The sequence below is a fragment of the Macrobrachium rosenbergii genome, chromosome 10, assembly GCF_040412425.1.
Source record: "Macrobrachium rosenbergii isolate ZJJX-2024 chromosome 10, ASM4041242v1, whole genome shotgun sequence".
Lineage (NCBI taxonomy): Eukaryota > Metazoa > Arthropoda > Malacostraca > Decapoda > Palaemonidae > Macrobrachium > Macrobrachium rosenbergii.
The window spans coordinates 66,596,563-66,617,830 of NC_089750.1; the positions used below are offsets into that span (position 1 = coordinate 66,596,563).

General features: G+C 33.9%; 2 protein-coding genes across 22 annotated transcripts in view; one reads left to right on the forward strand and one right to left on the reverse strand.

The window, feature by feature from the left end:
• C3G (C3G guanyl-nucleotide exchange factor) overlaps nucleotides 1–8,904 on the forward strand; it is a 310,671-nt gene extending 301,767 nt beyond the window's left edge. For 13 of the 19 annotated variants that reach the window (XM_067110521.1, XM_067110524.1, XM_067110523.1 and 10 more), the window contains 3 exons: nucleotides 1,204–2,023; nucleotides 3,739–3,870; nucleotides 4,252–8,904. In XM_067110521.1, coding sequence (XP_066966622.1) covers nucleotides 1,204–2,023; nucleotides 3,739–3,870; nucleotides 4,252–4,378 — 1,079 coding nt within the window. In that variant the 3' untranslated portion in view covers nucleotides 4,379–8,904. Of the gene's footprint in view, nucleotides 1–270; nucleotides 289–1,203; nucleotides 2,024–3,738; nucleotides 3,871–4,251 lie in introns of all 19 variants that reach the window. The other 6 variants (XM_067110510.1, XM_067110514.1, XM_067110513.1 and 3 more) reach the window with 1 other exon arrangement.
• LOC136842753 (protein catecholamines up-like) overlaps nucleotides 1–21,268 on the reverse strand; it is a 48,057-nt gene that overhangs the window by 4,288 nt on the left and 22,501 nt on the right. The window contains exons 4-5 of one of the 3 annotated variants that reach the window (XR_010854346.1): nucleotides 17,255–19,992; nucleotides 14,879–17,191 (exon numbers count right to left, since the gene is read on the reverse strand). Coding sequence is in view for 1 of the 3 variants with exons in the window: in XM_067110526.1 (XP_066966627.1) it covers nucleotides 19,799–19,992 (194 nt within the window). In the remaining 2 variants the exon portion in view is untranslated. Of the gene's footprint in view, nucleotides 1–11,926; nucleotides 12,045–14,878; nucleotides 19,993–21,268 lie in introns of those variants that run through there. The other 2 variants (XR_010854347.1, XM_067110526.1) reach the window with 2 other exon arrangements.

Sequence of the window (21,268 nt, forward strand, 5' to 3'; positions counted from 1 at the left end):
CTATGCAAGATTGTATTCCCACTTGGTAGAATGATGCAAAAACCTTGTTTTGCTATTGTTTTTCCTTTATCATTGCTTATGCTTAGGCTCTTTTTAACACCTGATTTTTTTTTATTACCATAGCATTTGTATCCATTTTTTTGTGCCCTCTTTTGTGAAAAAACACCAAAAGCCAAAAGGAGTCTACTCTGTAGAGTAATGGTGATGATTTTTCAGTGCTAGTGCACCTTGTAAAATCTTTTATGTTGTCTTTCTTTTCATGATAAACAGAAGATGAGGAAAGTGATGGTAAGACTTGTGGAAGTGTTACTGTTGTAAATGCATGTCTATTTATCATGTCTTCATCATTTGTTTTCCAAGTCTGTATTGTAATAAATGTAGCTGAATGTTAAAAAAATGGTGGACAACTGCATTGATTGTAGAAACTAAGCATAGAGGAGGATAAGGCTTCAGAGGTAATCCCAGAGATATAGTGTACCTTTCTTCTGTATTTTTTTCCAAAATTCTCATTACAGTTAATTTCTCATATCAAGGTAAGCTTTAGTTTTCTCTCTGTATTTAGTTGCGTAAAGGTTTCACTATATAAAGTAGCAAATTTATATTATTTGCTGTATTTTTACCAGTGTTTGGAATAAAAATCTTTTAGTTTATGCTTGGATATTAATTTGTACGTAGAACTTTCACAATATTGCTAAAATGTAATTCTTAGAATATATGTCATGTAATTAGTGTTCCTGTATTGGAATTCAAATGTAGAACCTTTATGCTACTCAGACATAACAGCTGAACATTAAAATTTGGTTTAGAGCTCAACATATTAACACAGCTATAGTTTCTCCAGTTTCACATACATAAATCTTCTTGGAATTGTAACACTGCTGGTGTTCGCTACAAGAGTTTAACTCTTTGCTGCAAGAGTTTTAGTATGTTCCACAATGAAAGATGGCAAGATGTTTTGGAGAAATTTTTTTCTACAACCTTGACCTGGAGAATTAGCTGTCATCAAAGAAATTTTACTTCTGTAACTTGATGGTTGCTAATTTGAATTTCTTTGATAGTTTAAATCTAATTAGTTCCTTTTATAGTTTTTTCTACTTTTTGATACTCTCTTTTTTTTAATACCAATGATATTAATATTTTTTCATAGAGGTAATTACCGCTTGATGAGAATAAGTTTTTATTTGTGCTTATCTTATGTTTCAGATTTCTTGTATCAAGAAGCCTTTTTAACAACATACCGTACTTTCATTTCTCCTGGACTCCTTATTGAGAAACTCTTAAATCGTTATCATAAATTTATCAAGACATCGGACATGGAAAGACAGAAAGCTGCCCGTAATGCATTTTCTCTTCTGGTACGAGTTGTGGATGATTTGGCTATAACAGATTTAAATATGGAAACACTGGAAACACTAACAACTTTTGAATACAACTTACTGTGTCGTGGTGAATTACTTCTTGCAAGAGCCCTTAGAAAAAAGATTGTAGAAAAATTGGAGGCAAGGAAAAGATATCATGCTCCAAAAGAAAGTCTTTGCATAGCATCTTTAGGTATTACAACGAAACAAGCAAAGTTATTAGAATTCAAGTCCAGAGAAATTGCAGAGCAGATGACTTTATTGGATGCAGAACTGTTTGATGTCATGGAAATACCTGAAGTTTTGCTCTGGGCACAGGAACAAAATGAAGAAAAATCTCCAAATCTCACAACATTCACTGAACACTTTAACAAAATGTCTTACTGGGCACGTTCTCGAATACTGGAACAAGAAGATGCTCGAGATCGAGAAAAGTGTGTCATGAAGTTTATAAAGATCATGAAACACTTACGAAATGTGAACAACTTCAACTCTTACTTAGCCATCCTGTCTGCACTAGATTCTGCCCCTATCAGAAGGCTGGAGTGGCAGAAGAACATTACTGATGGTTTGAAGGAGTACTGTGCTTTGATAGATTCCTCTTGTGCATTCAGAGCTTACAGACAGGCACTTTCAGAAACTTCACCTCCATGCATTCCTTATATGTAAGTTTTAGTTTTAAACATTTTTTTCATAATTACAAGGCATAATTTTAGAATCTTAAATATTAAAATTTTTATTTAAATATGTAGTAAACTTGGTGGGTATCAGTTCAGTGCTTTTAGAAAGTTTTACAGTTTTCAAAAATAAGATAAATACTTCAGGCGTAAGTTAAATAAGTTGATAAGAAAACTCTGGTATATGCTTAATATTACATGAGACTTCTCTATCAGATATTATGTGGGGTAAGTAGGTTGATCAAACTGTGTTTGGTATTTGGGAAAGAGTTGGTTTGTTATGTTTAGTTTGTACTAGGCCACTTGGGAAATTGAACCAGAACAATTTAGTGGGCTAATATTATGAAGGGGCATCGAATCACCAAATCATTTAACCTTCAGTCATTTCTGTTTACCATGCAAATTGTAGTATTAAGATTTTATTGAATTTTCAAGGTTTTATTGAATTTTCTCAAACATTGCATGAATTCATAACATGAAACTACCTTAGAGTGATACAGTGGAAAATACAGGGAACCAGTGTATTTACAGAACTGTCAATAGTGTATGGTATTTTAACCCTTACCTCTTGAAAGGCAAGAATTACGACTTAAAGCAGAATCCAAAAAGCCACAGTTGCATCTGTTCAAAATGGGTGCCCTGCTGTGTATTTGAAAATCTTTGGTGGTCTTGCTATTGGTAGACAGATTCCACCTTAGAAATGAAGCATTAACTTCTGTTATTGCTTTGAAAGAAGGGATAAAAATGTATCTCATAGCTGGGTAGTGTTAGGAAACGCATTTTAATTACTCTTCATATTTTTGAGCCCAAAATATATGAATATATATTTTGGAATGTTTTTGTAATATTTTATAGAATGAAAAAACACAAAGTAGTATAGTACAATCAGTGCACTTTATAAATGTAATTCATTAGAAAAAATTTGAGTTTGCCAAGACAGTTGCAATGACAAAATGTTTTTCTTAAAGTGCAGGTAAGAGTGTGTGACATTTTCATAATTTATCAAGGTTGAAGACTAAATATTGTATATGCCCTTCCTGTGATTCAAGAAGTTTTGTACTATGAAACAGTAAGAAAAAGATACTGGCAAAGTACAGTACTGCACAAGTAAATTTCAGTCAAAAGTTGTAGCCTACTTTGTCAAGACAACTGACATGTGGAAACATTTTGACTGGTACTTTGGAATGTAATTAATTTTAGAGGATGTGACACATTTTGCATGAAACTCATTTTAATGTGAATATTTTTTTCCTATAATTCAGAAATATTTAAGGTATATTAGCACTAAAAAGAAAAAAAATCTGTATATAAAACCTTATGTTCACTTAATGACTTTGAAGATAGTTTTTGTGATTATATCAGAGAGCTGAAAGTATTAGCTTTCTAGGAAGATATAATTTTACATACATTGGCCAAATCTATATGTCCAAACATATGCACATGAAGATATAGCTCTCAGTGTTTGCTGTTCCAGCCAGATTTTATACAATGTACGTTTCATTACTACTTAAATCTTTATACTGTCCTGTAAGGGGTAAATGCAATGTACTTATGTCCCCAGTCCAGTAGCAAGACAAAAACTCCTCTGTATAATATTGTGCAATATTTGGTGTTACCTAGTTTATTTTTACAGTATCTTTAACTTCAAACCCATATTTTAGTATTTAGATGAATTTACCTTTACCTTTATTTTCAATTTACAGTGGGCTGATTCTGCAAGATTTAACGTTTGTCAATATTGGGAACACTCAGTTTATGCCAGATGGAAATGTTAACTTTTCTAAACGGTGGCAGCAGTACAACATTCTGGATAATATGAAACGATTTAAGAAATGGTAAGTATCACACTCATTTATTTACATCTGTATTTGTATACAGTATATGCAAATATCCTTCTTGTTTATGATATTACTTGTCTGTTATCGTCTGGTTATTATTGTTTCCAAGCTGTGTATTAAAATATCCAGTGCTTCTCACTTTCTTCATGTTACTTAAGGGTTTTTGTATTCATGTAATATTCTTGCTGTCATTATCCAGTATTTTTATAATGGTTAACCAAAAACAACTGAAAGTCGAATCACCTTGTGTACGTATTACCACATTTATTTTTTTTTCCAGCATTTAATATTAGTGCTGAATTCTTTACTACATTCATCATCAAAACTAATAAAGTTTATTATAAAGTAATGTATTAACATTTTTTATTTTAATTTCAGTCAATATCCATTCAAGAAGAATGAAAAGATTATTGCTTTCTTCAATAATTTTGATGACTATCTGAATGAAGAAGCACTATGGCACATCTCTGAATCCATAAAACCCCGAGGTGGTAAGAAAAAGTGAATTTGGTCTTCAAATATTTTTATGTTGATATATTAATAATGATACATGAAGGTGATAATCAGTGGTTTCCAGTTTGCAGTGTGAAATGTAAATTATATAGAAATGTTTTCTGTACTGAAAGATAGTACCATAGGTTAACTATGTTGTAAATAGTAAGCCTGTGGTAAACACAGATGGCCACCTTAGGCAAATCTCTTATGAAAAGAATTGCAGAGGAACAGAGGTTGGTTCTCAAAGGATTTCAGGATCAGTCTGTAAAGCAAGGCACTGTATTACATAGCCTATCCTCTATACTACTAGCCATTTGTATTATGTCTGTGTAGTTCAGTCAGATATAAAGGTGCTTAATATGAAGCCTCGCTGGCTTCACATACTTTGTGACCACAGTGTGTGTAGAAAGTACCAGTAATACCTATACAGACATTCAAGTTTGATATTTCTCTGTCTTACCTGTATAGCAATAATAAATACTGTTATGCAAATATATTGCTACCTTACAAATTAAGAGAAATAAGACTTTAGCATATATGAAATATGCAGAGATATAGTATAAAATTCATCTTGAAAGTGTCAGATAGATTTGATTCCTGATTTCAAAATGACAAGCATTGTCTTTTTTCCTTGTCAAAACGAACAGGCAATATGGTGTCTGTATAAGTACTGGGGTACTTCCAAAAGTAATTATGTAGTACAGTAAGTTTATTTTGACTGTGTAGTAACTTCTAATTGAGACTACTTGTAGCTACAGAGTATGCTGCAGATTTTTATTATACATGATGCAAATAAAGAATCAAAGGGTTTTTTAGGTAGGCCAACATTGTAAATAATTGTACAGTATATTCAGATGAATTATGTTGCATTTTTTTTTGCATTATGCTAAGGTTTACAGTCAAAAGATAGCCAACTTGTGTTCTCAGTCAAGCAAATATTTTCAACTAATGTGATACATCTGTAATAATGAGAGCCTGTTCTGTGTAAGTTACAGGTACTTACAGAATTCACATTATTTCTCTTTTTAGATATTGATGGTGTAATGGAGTTCATGTAGGCTAGTCAAAGCACAACATATACCTGTTTATGTTGCAGTACAATAGGTTTTCAATTTCAATGGACATGACTGCCATATGATAATCTGCTTTCAGTATTGCATGGCTTATATATGTTCTCATGGCAATACTAGACATTAGATTCAGTGTCATCATGATACAATATATGACAACTGGTCCAGTTTCCATTTGATTAGCTCTTCAGAAGCTACTATTCAAGCTGGATCTTTTCCGCAAGTGAAAATTTGTAAATACTGTAACCTAAAATCAAGAAAAAATAAGTTTATGTATGTTAGGGCCAACATATATAAGCCACTCCTCTCAGTATGAAAGTTGTAAGTAGTCTACCTGTGCTCTAAATTACACCATTGTAAGCCAAAGACGTAGCCCCAAGGCTACAAATAAAGAGTATCAGTCCAAAGATTATTCCTGATTACTTGTTCATTTGGTGATGGTAGGAAGAAGTACTTTTTTGTGTAGGGGTACTAACTGAAATGTGAGTTTGATACTGACAAGATTCAATTATCCCTGTGGTTGTTGTTGCTGTAATGTCACAATATAATCAAAGGTCACAAATCGATTCATCCATTTTTGCAGGATTTTTATCATTAACCAGACAACCGAGTTAAGGTTCGTAACCTTTGCATTCGCTGTAAGGTTTGGGAAGTACCATTTGCTGAATCTCATCCAGTGCTCTTGGATTGGTGCATCAGCATTTGGATAAGTACATGGCTTTATTTTAATGATTGTCAAGTTTCTCTTATGTTATAGTATATTTGCCTTTTGTAGCCAGCCCATTCAAATTTAAATCAGTAATATATTTGGTAATTACATTTCTATATTTGGTGTACAGTATTTATGTTACTGTTGATTGTTTTTGTGAACCTGAAGCTTTTTATCATCATTAACCAGACCACTGAGTTAATGAAACAACTTTCAAGGTTTGCTTCGTTTTTCTCTATTTGCCTTGATATTGTAATTTCCCGGAGCAGGAAACCAGTTCCTGGTATTGTTTAGCTCAAATCACCCAGATGGGAGGTACACCACTTTTAAGTATAGATACATCAACTTGTACAATAGATATTCACTGTCTTTGTATAGTGTCTGATTTGTCATATCAACTTGACTTGCAGTGTTTTCGTACATGTACAGTATCCATAGTCAAAATCTGTTGGAGAAAGTTTGCATGGAAGCAGAATGCTCTTAATATATTGTGCATTTGTACATACAATATATCTATATATACAGAAATTTATTTTTACATAAATTTTACCATTTTTGGGTAATTGCAATATTTTGCACACAATACATTGAAAGATTTCAGCCTTTTTTTTTTGTAATTTTGATGTAAATTTTTAGTTCCACAATTGCTATTAATAATGAACAACTCGCCAGAGAACTAATGCCTTCCGTATGTGTCACAACACAAGTGCTAATTGTATACTGGTACTATTATGCATATCAAAATAAAGTCTCATGATATATATAAAGTCTGAATTAACTACAACAGCTTTTGATTAAGTTGTATTCAAACTTAAATTCACTATAAACTTGAACTCAAAATATCCTTTTCTTTTTGTAGACATTTCTCAGTTTACACGTCTGGTCAGAATTATGCATAGTGGAAGGTGTTGAAGGTAACAGTGTTGTGCATAGAAACATGTTTTGGACTGAACATTTATACATTGTATTTATACACTGGCTGTGTTGTATTGCCATCTTTTATTAATATGTACCATGCATAGATCAAATATCTGTAATAAAAGATTGTAATACTTATGAGAGGAAATGTTGATTTTAAAGAAATAACTAATAGGTGGCTCAAATTTTTTCTATTTCATTTTCAGATGGTAGATTTACAAAGAAAATTTTAATTATTATGTGCAATATTTTCATTAAGGATAATGCAATATTGATTTGTAAAAGAAAAAGAGGAAATTTAGACTAACCAAAAGTAAGATATTTAATTTTGAAATTTCCAGAGTGAAAACAAAAAGAGTAGAAGTAAACAATTGCTATCTCTGTGATACAGTTGGGATACACTGTTGTTGCAATGTTAGTTTCGTATCTTCCCCGTGTAATGCTGATCGTAATTTTCTTGATTCATCGAATAATAGTAAAGCCAAGCTACTATGCTGTACAGATTATAATTGCCTTTTATTAAAAATGCTTGTACATAATTGTAAAATTACTTCATGTAAGTGTACTGTATCAGTGTTCACTAGCTCCTTTACAGTATGGAGATGTTTACAGTTTTTAAAATATGGTAAGGAATGAGTTAGTGTTAATGGTAATTTGCACAAAAATACCCAACTTTGCATTCGGTCAGGTGAAACATAGTCCTGGGACTTTATTTATTTTATTTTTTATTTCCATGAATGAAACTTTTAGTAAAGCTTATTACTGACATCGCAGCAAAGGTAAAAATTTGTATTTTTTTTATTTTCCTTTGGAAAAGGTTATAGAAAAATTTTTCTTTTGAGAGTGATTCTCTGCACCATTTCACATTTCACAGCAGTTGGTAAGAATGAATATCTTTAAGAAGTCTACTTTTATAAACAAAATACGACTTCAGTGCTTGTACCTTTCCTGAGAATTGTGCATACATAAGTGTAATAAATTATAATTTTGAGGAAATTTCACGAGACAGTTCAAAACAATGTAAAATCAGAAAAAAAAAAGAGTAAAATATGTAATAAAACAGTACTCTAAAACACTGGACAGTCAAGTGTTCATAGGTTTCACTTGTGAACACCACAATACTTCTTGATTCAAAATGGAATGAAAATATTCTTGCTTATAAACATATACATCAAAAGGAATTAACTTGAAAAGTTTCCTCATTCATATATTTTCTTTAATGAGGGGATGGTTCCAGGTGTGGGTTCGGTTGTGTTATAATTGTGCAAGCTTAGTTTAGGATTATTTTGGTACAAATAGCTGATGTCCTTAGATACATATGTGATGTAGGTCACCCCATCCTCTTGTCACAAGTAATTTGATGCATGTACTTGCTATATTTTTTCTGGTTTTGCCTGTTATTCAGTTTCTTTTTCTTTATTTCTTTCTTTTTTTTATGTGCACCTCACCCTTGTGACCAAAAGTACAGTAATATGCTTGCTGTTGTTTATGAAATGAATAAATTTTCCTTATGTGTACAGTCTATTGTAATAGAGGAAATATACAGAAAAATAAGTAATAGTTTTCAAGGTAGAAAAAAGGTAACTAGTAAGGTTATTGTGTCAGGAATCCTCTCACTTGAGGTACAAACAAGGAATCAGAGGCTATGTTAAAGTACTTGGCCCCTTTTTCTAGTCATTCATATAAGTCAGTTTGCACCAAGAGATTTATTTACTTTTTGGACTGTTAAATATAGAATAAATAGGACTATTTTAATGCAGTACATGTATAAGTTGCTATAATGTAATGGTTTGTATTGTGTCATGTAATTTTGTAAAGAAAATAAAATTATGTCTCAAGTGCACTGTGTTTTAACTTTACATCATGAGAACAGTCCTGTAATCTCTTCGGGCTGCTCACCTGTATGGGAGTTTTTATTTTAACTGAAGAAATTGGCCTTATTGTGTTTTAAATTTACTAAAAGCTTCAATTAATGGTGTCAGATCATAGTTAGGGATGAAAGTAAGAAAATCTTCCAAAATACTTTGTATGTACAACATACAAACTATTGCTTTATACTTAAATCAAAATGCACAATAATGTATACCAAGCAAAAGGTGATCTGTTAACTAAGATGGTGGTGAAAGACCAATTATATCTATTACAGCAGCAGAATTTTGCCAGGGGAGACTAATGAAATGGGAAAGATTTGCATACCATCTCTGTTGTGGCCAGTGGAAGTTACCCTGCACAATTGACTTACCCCTGGGCTCACACTGTGATGTTAGCCCAGTGGCAAAGCCCAAAAGTGAAAAACCCTTTATGAAAAGGAGAAGACCATTCATAGGGGTCTTCATTATTACCTAGTAATCCATGCTGAGAAAATTCACTGTTGTAGTGTAGTCTTAACACAAATGCTAATGTATTACCCCTTGTCTGACCTTTGAAAATATGAAAAGCCCAAAAGAAGCATTTTGTTCAAGGTGAATTTATAGGGTGCTCTAAGAGCAAGACCCCACGCCAGCACAAAACTGGCTTAATCTAAAATATCCTCATCATCAAGATGAATTATGTGAAGATTGCTCACATGACATCCACACCCCAGATGCTGTCAGTCTGGAATATAATTAAACCAGCCTGCTGGTGGCAGCAGCAAACAGAAAGTGATCAAAGGATGGAAGCAAGTGAGTGCCCCATTTAGAAGTTCCAGTCCTATAGTCACCAAAGAGCACAAAGGGACTGATGAAGAAATTGTGCTGTTGTTGTACAGTGCCTTGAGACCAAACAAACATGATCAGTATTAAAGCCCATCTTTCCCTACATGAAGCTTAGGGAAGCTTGGTAAATAACTCCTGATAACTCGATAGGTAGACTTACGCAACTCTCTTTCATTAGTCACAGGGACAACATGGGCTTATCTAACGAAATTCTAATTACACCCTGGGCAGGGCTTGAACTTGAGATCAACTCAGTGGAGAGTTACTGGCAATATTACTGAGCTACTATGATAAAATTTACTGACATGAGGATTTGGAAATGAGAAGAGTTGAAGGGATATTAACCTATCGTAACATCCTCGCAGACAACATTCCTAAAATCTTTTCTCTAATATCTATAAGGATGTTCTAGGTACGGTAGGCACCCCATAAATCCAGTCCAACATCTCAAAATTAAAAGGTTTTGCAATGCTGGGAGGATGACTCTTTCACATCACCATCACCAATTACTGCCTTAATAGGTTGCCAGGCGATCCAAAATCTGAGCTTTCACTTTATAAAGGTAGAGTATTGTTTGTATGGGGTGGCAGGAACTAGTGTAAATCTGGCAAAGGTGAGCATTTTCTTGTTTTTACTTGGTGTCTGTATGCACTTCCAAGTGTTTTGGGCTAAGCAAATCTTGCTGGAGAAGAAAGAACGGAAAGTGGTATGAGTCAGAGTCTGTGCCATATTAGTGAGGAAGTACTAGTTGATGGTCTGCTGCTCTGACCTAATGTTCTACAATTAATGCCAGATCTCTCCTTCCACAGTTTCAGGGTGCAGTTCTTGTCCTGTATTGAGTTTTGTCTCAAGTCTGACTCTGCTACTATGGTTATACAAAGTAATCCACGTAGATGTGGTCCTCTTGCGGGGCCCTTTGGCTGTCTCTCGTCACATCTGAGTGTTCTTGTTGCCGTCTCAAAAGTGAGACAATGCACATTCCCTGTCTCTAGTGGGGGTCTCTTGTTATTAAGTTGCTTACCCTAAGTCTCTTCAGAATGATGGCCACCACAGTTCCAATCCTTCATGACTGGATACCATCCTAATCTCACAAACTGTATCTGAATCTAAATTCATTTAATTCCTGCTATTGTCTCCTTCTTGAATCTGACTGGATCTTTCCAAACTTTGGATCAGGATTCCATGACATGTACCTCTATGTTTTGTTATCACTGCCATATCTTACAGGCGAAAAGCAAAAAGCTTTCATTTCTGTGCTTCTGTTGATTCTTCCTGTTGAGGCAGTGGTGGACTTAGGCGTGGAGGCAGAGCCTTCTCCAACAGGTGCTAATGTTGACTTGTGACATAGATGTAAAGCGAGTTCATTGTGTTTGTTGCATAAAAATACTACAAGAGCAAACATCCTCTGCACTCCTCTACCTGATCTAGCTGTGTTTACTCACAACACTTGGTAAGCTGCTGCTATATACAGTGTGTCATTTGCTAGTATCAGGTTTAATAATACTCAGTTTGCTAGGAATTTTATCACAGCTACATCTAAAATGTGAAATAGTTTGCCCGGTGCAATTGTGGGATCTTTTGACCTTCAAATATTTAAGAAAGGGTCAAATTCATTACTGCTTTCTGATGAAGCCTCATGAATTTAAGGTCTGTTTACTCTGTCCGTAAGGGATTTAAGTTGAAGATTTACAGAAAGAATGAATATGTTCCTGAATCAATAAAAATAGACACTGTTTCAGCTGATTTCTATACTCCTCCTGCAAGGCAGCAGCCCATTAAAGGAGCATGTGAAGGGGAACATCAACCAGAACTAGAGAAAGAAGAGGTAACGGGACTCACACGCAACAACCAAAAAGAGTGTTCCTTCAAAAAGGCTATTGCTGGAAGCAAAGGAGACCCTGACAAGAGAAAACGGAGCTAAAAAAGCTACTGCTACAGACCATTGAGAATACCTCTCAATATGATTTTTTACTGTGATACTTGTTTAATTTGGTAAGTGACCATTCTTGAGAAATGGAACAGGTGAGTAATCAATTTCAAAAGTGGAATATATATACCAATACATAATGGGATAAACTGAATTACTTAATAGTTCAAAGGCAAATGCAATGAAGTTATGCATACTAAGATGTGAATGGGAAAAAGAATTTACGCTAAATACTCACAATTCTGCGCCCTAATTCACACCTCTCTGCTGGACATGTTCCCCAAGTGTTCAGTGGTATGGGACTGACTTTCACAGCAAAGCAATTTATACAGCAGATGAAAAAAATGACTAAAACACTGAAAACAGGAGCAAAATATTAATTGCTATACCATTCATCAAATCCAAAAAATTAGAAAATTGCCAACTGCAAGACAAGTGAATACAAAAGATAGATAACACAATATCACTTATGAATATAAAGTGGAAATTTAAAAACACACATTGTACCAGAATTATGTACATAAAGTAATAAATTTACATAATCAAAACACTGCAGTTGATGACAAATTTCATTTACATATACATAAGAGGAAGGCACAAAACATATAGAAAATACAGTAAATAAACAACAAAGTAATTAATGCTATGAGTAACATGAATAACAGTATACATAGACAATCCTGACATGTACACCGAGGCCTACACAAAGATAGGTGTCACAAACAGTGAATAGCCCAAGGGCTTGTGTAAATGACCCACACTACTAGTACACTTGCAAAAACTTGATAATCCTACAATACAACAAAAACATGAAATATGGAAAGTCCAAAAAAACATGACACATTCCCAGAGGGTGCAATTAATGAAATTCATTTAATAAACTTCTCCCTTTAGGACAAAAGAATCGCTAAGGCTGTTAATCCCCTTGACAAAAGTGAAGATACTGGGTAACAGAAGGGCGAGTATCATCCACCCAACCATCCGATAGCTAACTACCTAACAACCTTGTTAGTCTGAATGGCCAGTTTTCCAGCTGCACTGAAGGTATTTCCATATGTAAAGACCAAGGGTTTGTATTCATGAAGGAATAAGTACATATTGCAAGGAAAAATTTATCAGCAAATAAAGGGAGCATGAACAGAGCCTGTCCTTATCAAAACGTTGGTCTACAGGTACTCCTTCCAATCCTGGAGGATACCGACCATCATCAGTCCCCTAAATGTTCACACATATGCATTAATTAAAAAAAAAGCAGAGAATACAAGAAAGTTAAGGACGTATACAAACAAAAGGCGGAGAGCAAAACATCGACCTAGAGTGTTAACTTCACTAAGGTAAACGGTATGCCAAGATGTTGAAACTTAGGAGTCACTTAACAGAATGATGGTAAATGCTAAGCATCAGGATAAACATACTGCCCTATGAAGTGGAAGAATTTTGTCTAACTAAAGCATTCTGTTGCAAATGAGAGAGTTTACACAGAACAAGGCATCTTATGATTATTGGATTGTACATAAGAAAATAAAATAAGTATATGCATACAGGCAAACTGACCAAGATTAATGAAACACCGCATCACAGGTCACCAACACAGCAAAACTATACCAGTTACTACCATCCAATACCAGAGGCCTATATAAATCAAAGTGAAATATAAGAGAAGCTCCAAACCAGATTTACTCTTCAAACATATAAATCAAAATGAAAATGACTTTATCCTATTAAACATATACAGTATATCGGCGAAACGATAGTTTAAGAAACAAACCAGTTACTCTAGAAAACCTGAATATTGAAGTACACTAAAATACAGCAGGATACAGACCAGGTTTACTCTATACAACATAAATCCAAGTGAAATAGAGTAAGATACAGACTACACTTACTCTAGAAAACAACCTATTTCACTAATCCCTAAAAATATACAAATACCTAAATTAGTACAAAAAACCCTCAGTTACTAAACATACAATGTGGGCACTAGCAAGGTCCCACAGGTACACTACTGGAGCCACAGCAAGCAGCAGGTTCATGACAGTAATCATACTAGTGACAGGACTGAGATAGCAGGTTAGAAGACAGGAACCAAATTAGGGGCAGGTGCTTGACTAGCAGCTATGGTGCACAAATACCGCAAAAGCCTTGCAGTATCTGTTGCTGTTGCTGCTGGGGATGTTTATACTGGATTTATGAAAGGCTGCTTTACACTACTGGTGTTATTTTTGCATCATCTGCTGCCGTTGCTGATGCTCTGCTGCAAATCATTAGGATGGAGCTATCATAAGACAAACTGAAAACTACTGTCCTCGAGTTGCCGCTGCCACTCTTGCTGAATCTTGGAGTACTTGCTGCTTTTGCTCTTACTACATCTGCTACTGCACTCTTACAGTACCTGCTTCTGTGGGTCTTGCTGTAGATTGACGAAAAAGATGACAGTTGATGATCACCCCTGACAATACCTGAAGACGATCCCAGGTAAAGAGAGGTCTTGGCAAGTATAGTACACAAGACGACTGGCTCTAGAACTCATTGACTGGTGCTGGAGCTTTAGTTAGCAACGAGAGAAGACTGGTGTGAATGCTTGGAGCCTGAAAAGTACAGGCTCTGCTTGCACTCAAGCTCTGGCTGACAGCTACAAATGAGTAGCACTGAAGCACAGCAGGTAACAGAGTTGGCAATCAAAAGGGTAGCAGGTGGGGTTGGTGTGAGTGCATAGCTGTCACTGTGTTAGTCAGCACTGCAAACTTAAAGCTGAGACAGGCTTGAAGCACTAGACCACCATAAATGAGACAGCACACACCATGACCAGGAAGTATGTGTTAACAGGAGATGGGAGGATGTTATCTTTCCAGAGCTTGACCAACAATATACCATACCTTTATAAATGAGTATATTTTGGATATGCAATTAGGGCATAATATGGAAAGCAGCCTACTGAAGCATCATCAAAGAAACTTGAAAAAGGTCTCCAGAAAGAACAACACTTTACTACTTTTTTAACAAATCAGAGCTCAATAGAGATTATTCACAAGAGTAGATTTTGTTTCACATTACCTAACACTGCAAAATCACATTTTGCACATGAAAATTTGTAGTGTTCCTTCAAAAACACCATTGCTATAAACTTTTATAAACAAAATGTACATCAGTAGTTCTTGTCAAGGATTAAAATAGAAACAAAAATACAATAAACATCTTCACATCTTTATTAAACATCATCATAACATATTATCACAGTATTGTGATTATGTAATTGTATGGTGTCAAAAAGGTATTGAACATATATAAAACATATAAACCACACCATGATTTTAATATATCAAAGTTAACATATATAACAAAAACTTTTTGGCTGATTTTGATGTCAACTCTATTTCCCAGAGTTATAGGAAGATCTCTTCATGAAGGGAAGCAATGTTGCTGGCTAAACTTCCTTGATTAATTAGCAAGGTGAATTACTGATAATCCAAATTAAGAAAACAAGGCCATTTTCTATCCAGTAACTGGCAAAATTCACTGTCCTTTATACCAGTTTTTTCCTTTCGCTACACTATTTTACATGCTAGAATATTACGCACCGGGCACTTTCCACACAAAAGTCATCAACTAGAATGCCAACTCCTTACACAAACTTGAACACTGATACCAAAATTCACGGAGATCCAATAAACAAGTCTTGAATATGTAGGTAGCATCAACATCATAAATAATCCATGTTCCTTATTACAGAAGAGTAGTTTCCTTTTCACCTCTTCGATGCCCTGAGTATTTTTAAAGGAACCAATACTCAAAAAGCAGCAGCAATATTAAGTTACCTCACCATAAAAATGAGAATACATTTAAGTAGATAAGTTATTACTTTGCTAAGAGACTAGCAAATACAACTGGTAATATCATCAATGACATTCTCATACCATATCTGAACAGCAGCAACAAATAATGGGAACAGTTTAGTTTCAACAGAGCTAACAACGAAGTGAGCCTCAAAACAAGCAGTGCAAATTATATCAACACAACAGAATCAGAAAAAATTCAAAACTACCAAACAAGATATTGTATCTTTTGGCAACAACAGGAGACAATATTGACATCATTCAAGTATACAAAAAAACTTTTCATATAAATAAAAAAAAAAAAAAGACTAAAGGGCCAAACTGTGGATACTTATTTAAGGATCAAATACCATACTTCTTGTTAGGCAATTTCATGTACTGTATAGTACACAAGAATGAACAGCAAAGATAATTTTCACAAACTACCATGACTGAAGTTGTACAACAATCTCTAAACTCAATTATTTATAACCTCCCTATAAAAAATCAAAGGTAATGGAGCGATTTCCTATTTACATTTAAAAAAAAGGTTGATATAACTGAGTACCATTTAACTAATTCAATCTGTCTTTTTCTGTTGCAATCGTTGGTGCGCCACTTATCAGAAACGATGAACAAACCAAAAGTGAAATCTTTCATACTTCCAAATGCCACAATGAAGTATAATGTTTATAGTTCAGTGATGAAATTAGCTTCCAGTGCAATAATTTATAATAATGTATATGTATATTCTTTACCAGAAGGAAGGTATGGTACATCATCTACATTTATTGTAGGTAGGCTGATCTTCAACCAGAGGTAGCACCTAATCATGTCTTTCTATATATATCATACACACCTTACAATTCTGAATAGTTTGTACTGCACAAGCTCTTTTCCCAACTTGAAAACCATAAAAATAAATTCCTTCACACATTCACTTGATAAGCCTTCATATTTCATAACCAAGATTTGAAAACCAATATTAATGTATCTGCTAGGTTTTAAACAGCATTATAGCCTAATAAAATACAGAAATAGGAAAGACAAGAATGTTCGCTGCCTACCATTTCCAAAACAGCACTGCATCTCTTGGAAAAAATCTGAAAGATTTTTTAAAATTTCTTAAAACTGCAAAATCTTTCTTGCTCAATTCCTACAATGTTCTATAAAGTATTGCTACCATGTATCAACTTGGCAAGTCTTTAACGACTATGATATTAACAAAATATCAAATGAATAAAGGCCTAAACACCATGGAAGTTAAGCCGAGTACAAAAAGGAAATGAAGTTTCAAAATAAAGCCAAGAAGCGGCCCAGATAATAACAAGCTTTCATAAACAAAATCTAATACAAGAAGCTGTCAAGTCTCTGATTTACTTATTCACAACACAGAAAAGATCTTTTTACTTAAAGACTGAAACTAGGGTTTTTCTAAAAACTAACACCAGGATGACATATTTCAAAATCGTAAGAAGTGGCTATGCCATATAATAATCAAAATTATGATAAGCACCACAACCCTATCACTAAAGCTACACTCGGGTAATATCAAGCTACGCTATGGTAATATCAAACATGAGAATTATCTATTGATGGGTTTTGATTTTCTCTACTGATGAACTAAAGTTTGCAACAGTACATACATACATACCTGGTCTTGTACCAAAAAAACAGTATGCAGCACTTATCTTCATCAATAATGTTGGATTATTGATGAAGATAAGTGCTGCATACTGTTTTTTTGGACTTACCACTGCATTGTTCAACAAAGCTTTATACTATGCATTTAAAATATGAAAATGAAAATGAAAACACTACTTTTAAAGACACATCCGTAGGGTATCACCCCTAAAGTTATCGCAAAATCACGCAAATAAATACAGACTGGAAACTGAGATTTTTTTCTATCACTATTAAGAAAAAATTATACTGTAACATGTTTGGCCCATTTTTATAATTAGTAGTTTAATAATAATAATAATAATAATAATCAGACCACTATATTAGTCAAGTTTTACCAATATAGCAATATTCATGATGTAGGAGATTTAGTCTTTCTTGATCTACATAAATTGTTCTCATGATGACTGTATAAGAGATACTGAATACTGTGGTTGCATAACACAGTACACAAGGGTACTGCAATGCATATTGTAGTCTTATTAGAAACATCCACAAAATTATGCAAAACATTAATATCATGACTGCAGTCAGATTCCGCAGACTTTACAATCTTAAAATGAACAGAAAATATCTTGTGTTAAAATAGGGATATTGATGCTGAGATTATAAAGGATACTTACAACCCTTCTGTTGCATCAATTTGCTATAGACCTCAACTTACTTTAGTGAACAAATTACTTTCTGTACGTATTTTCTTGTATATGCCTTCATTTTGACAAACCATTGAAGTGTAAAATTTAAATTTTTTCTTCTTGTAAAGTATATATAGCTGGAAAATCAGATTTTATAATGAAAAACTGTTTAGATACTACAGTATATGGTAAGGAATCTGTTTACAGCTGCATCACTTGTCATACCATCTTTCAGTGACAGCTTCAGCAAACAGTAAGATATCCACTGAAATCTAGAACCAATAAAAAATCTGTATTGTCTAACAAGTGTATGTTATTATTGCCCAATAAGAGTAATGATGTTGACACAGGGATTAAAGAGAAGGTGTTATGTAATTTCCAAAAACTAAAGAACTGAATAAAATGAGGCTAAATCATGGATTACTCAGCAAAAATATAGCAGGCCTTCCTCTTCTCTTAATCATGAGTACTTTAAATTAGGAGGGTCCTCCACAAGAAAAAGCAATTATTCATCAAAAGGGTCTGACACCAGAAATTGTCAGTTTTGTATTCTTAACTGTATGTCTTCAAAAATACACAAAATAGTCTACAATTAAAACAGGAATGTCTTCAAACAACTAGTCAAACAACTGACAGTGCTACACTTATACCTGTGGTGTGAAATAAACTACTGTAAATCAATCAATACTTTGTGCTCATAAACAATCTAGAAAGGGTATTGAATTATTCTGTTCCCTTGCTTTGATTTTTCAGTTCGTGTAGTGTCTTATGATTCTCCTTCCCTACACCTCAAGGGAATTATTTCTCTTTAAGTCACACAAGTCTGTGAAAAGCTGTACAGTCACCACTTCACAGAAAATATTTCCAAATGAAATGCTTCAAAATAATAAGACTGATGCATAGCTATTACTCATCCCCAGCAATGACTTAGTATCAGAGAACTAGTCCTCTCTTTACAAACAGACATGTGTAAACCTTATGTAACTTTTATGTATGAAATATAATTCAGTAGGAATATAATTTTTACATAAATGACTCATGAAGATAACTGAGGAGTGAGAAATCCCATTTCTTTCACTGCCATAGGAAATTCTTTTCTAAATTATAACAAGACAAGATATGTCATTTTAAACATCTGTGAAATTCCTATCAACAATTCTATGAGTCTTTATTCTTAAATTGGTACTATTTCTTTACTAATATAATTCAGGTATAAAAATATAAAATCTCCTGTAAATTTAAAAATAAATAATGCATTATGAAACAAAATGTAACAGACATTATCAAGCCTGCACTGTAGCTACTATACAAAGTATAAAACATTTCCAAAAAGTTCCTAAATGTAAATGGAAGGGAATTTCAAATAGTTCTAACACAAGAGCTTCAAGATGAAATTTATCAAATCCTCGACAGTTAACCATTCTTCTTGTAAAAGTATCAAACATCTTATTCCTTCAATTATTACTCTGCATTTTGTATTTCTTTTCCACTTTCCTTACAAAGTGAATGGCATGCAAGCTTCATCACCTCTTATGGTAACTTTGGTATTTTCATAACTGGACATTTTATTTCTTCAAATGAATGGAAGTTATTAAAGCCATACTCTAAAATGAAAAATATCAGATCAGAAACAAATTTCCCTTCAAAATGTATGTCAATACTACTACTGTTAAATGTTACTTTACAGTACCTGATATACTGTGTAACATACTTATTGAATATTTCCTAATTACAGATTATATAAAGCTACTACTAATGGTCTATGCCTGGAGTGTAGTTTTGGGTTTAAAAAGGACAGCGCTCTAATTCAGCCCTAAAAAATGTCACACGACGTAAGATTCCTTCACTGAGCCTATCAACGAGTATAACAACAGACTAGTTGAGGCTTCTGCAACTACTGAAATGGGCGGAAACAATGCCACAAGTACTATACTACACTCCTGCTTTGCCATGAACCAGTGCTTAATCAAATACAAGATGTTAAAGCTCATGCCCCATCTCTTCTAAATGAGCAATACCCATCATGAGAGCAACACCTCCAAGAAGAGCTAAAATTTCAAATACAGACTGCCATACCCTGGAACTCTCTAAAAGCTCAGGGATTACAGACACTGTAGCAATGTAGATAAACCCACCAGCAGTGAATGGGAGGATCCAAGCAATTGAGGAGTCATCTGTAAAGAGAGAATGAATCACAACCCTAAAATTGTATTTTGTACTAATTTAAGAAAACTGACAACTGAACCAATGAAAAAATCTTAAATTCACTCATTCTAAAAACAAACTAATAGCCTTATCTCATCATGCATAAATACCTTCCTTTATCATTAACAAGTCAAACCAATGGGGGTCAAACTAAGCTGATGTACAGAAGGGCAAATGGATGAGAGTTTATTAAAATTTACATGTCCAATATTAGGTTAAAAACAGGAAATTTTTAAATTGAGCTCAGAAAAAACTGATGATCTAGATAAAGAGTAAAGGAAGTGTAATTTTTAATTCTGCAGGCATTTACACAGTATATTTGGTCAACAATAAGGATATACTATAAACATCACATACTATACTGGCAAAGTACTATCTTATGAGGTTGCCACTAGATATCCATGATTTAATAATGTGTGCAGTCTAACAATGAACAGCCAGAAGTTAACCTAGGACTTGATATTTTTTGTTACTATATTACCAGGTACGTTATCTCATTGTTTGCCATTTTTTCACAATGAAAGATTATATTAGTCACCTACTCTTCCACAGGTTGAAGAGAAAGTCCAACTGGTCTGTTTAGTATTTGTTTAGCTACAGAAGCTGCATCTATTTCCTTAATTCCCACAAGACCTGGCACACATTATCATTAAACCCTTCATAGTATTCCTTGTAGACACAGCTGCCATACAGAAAACTACAGACAATATAAAGATGCTTGTTTGAAAGCCTAATATTCAATTTTATTTTCATGGGGAAATGCACAAGTTGGAGGAAAATAAGGGGTTTGTAACTGACATCAACTTCAAAATCCTACAAAGGTGAATGAAAGCACTTTTTTTTTTTAAACGAACCTCCCTAAACAACTTTTATGTGTATAAGTCCAACGGACAACTCTGTTACATTAACATTTTTGAAGAGCTTCATTTGACAATCCTACTAGGAACACACTCAAAATATCCTAAGAAAGCTCCATGTCAGACTGGATCTTGCTGCCAATGTGGACCTTTTAGAGTAAAGTTCATCTCTTAGCTTATATATAAATTTCCAGTCACAACTCACTACTTTCTACCACTTCTGGTCAGCAGAAAGTGTTCAGAAAGCTTCTGTTCAAGTTGCCAGTTCTTAAGGTTAAGAGATCTTACAGGTTCTGATAAACAAAGAAAACCTTCACCAACAACATACAATTGCAATAATACTAAACCATACCTACACTGCATCAACACTGCACTTGCCTACACATAC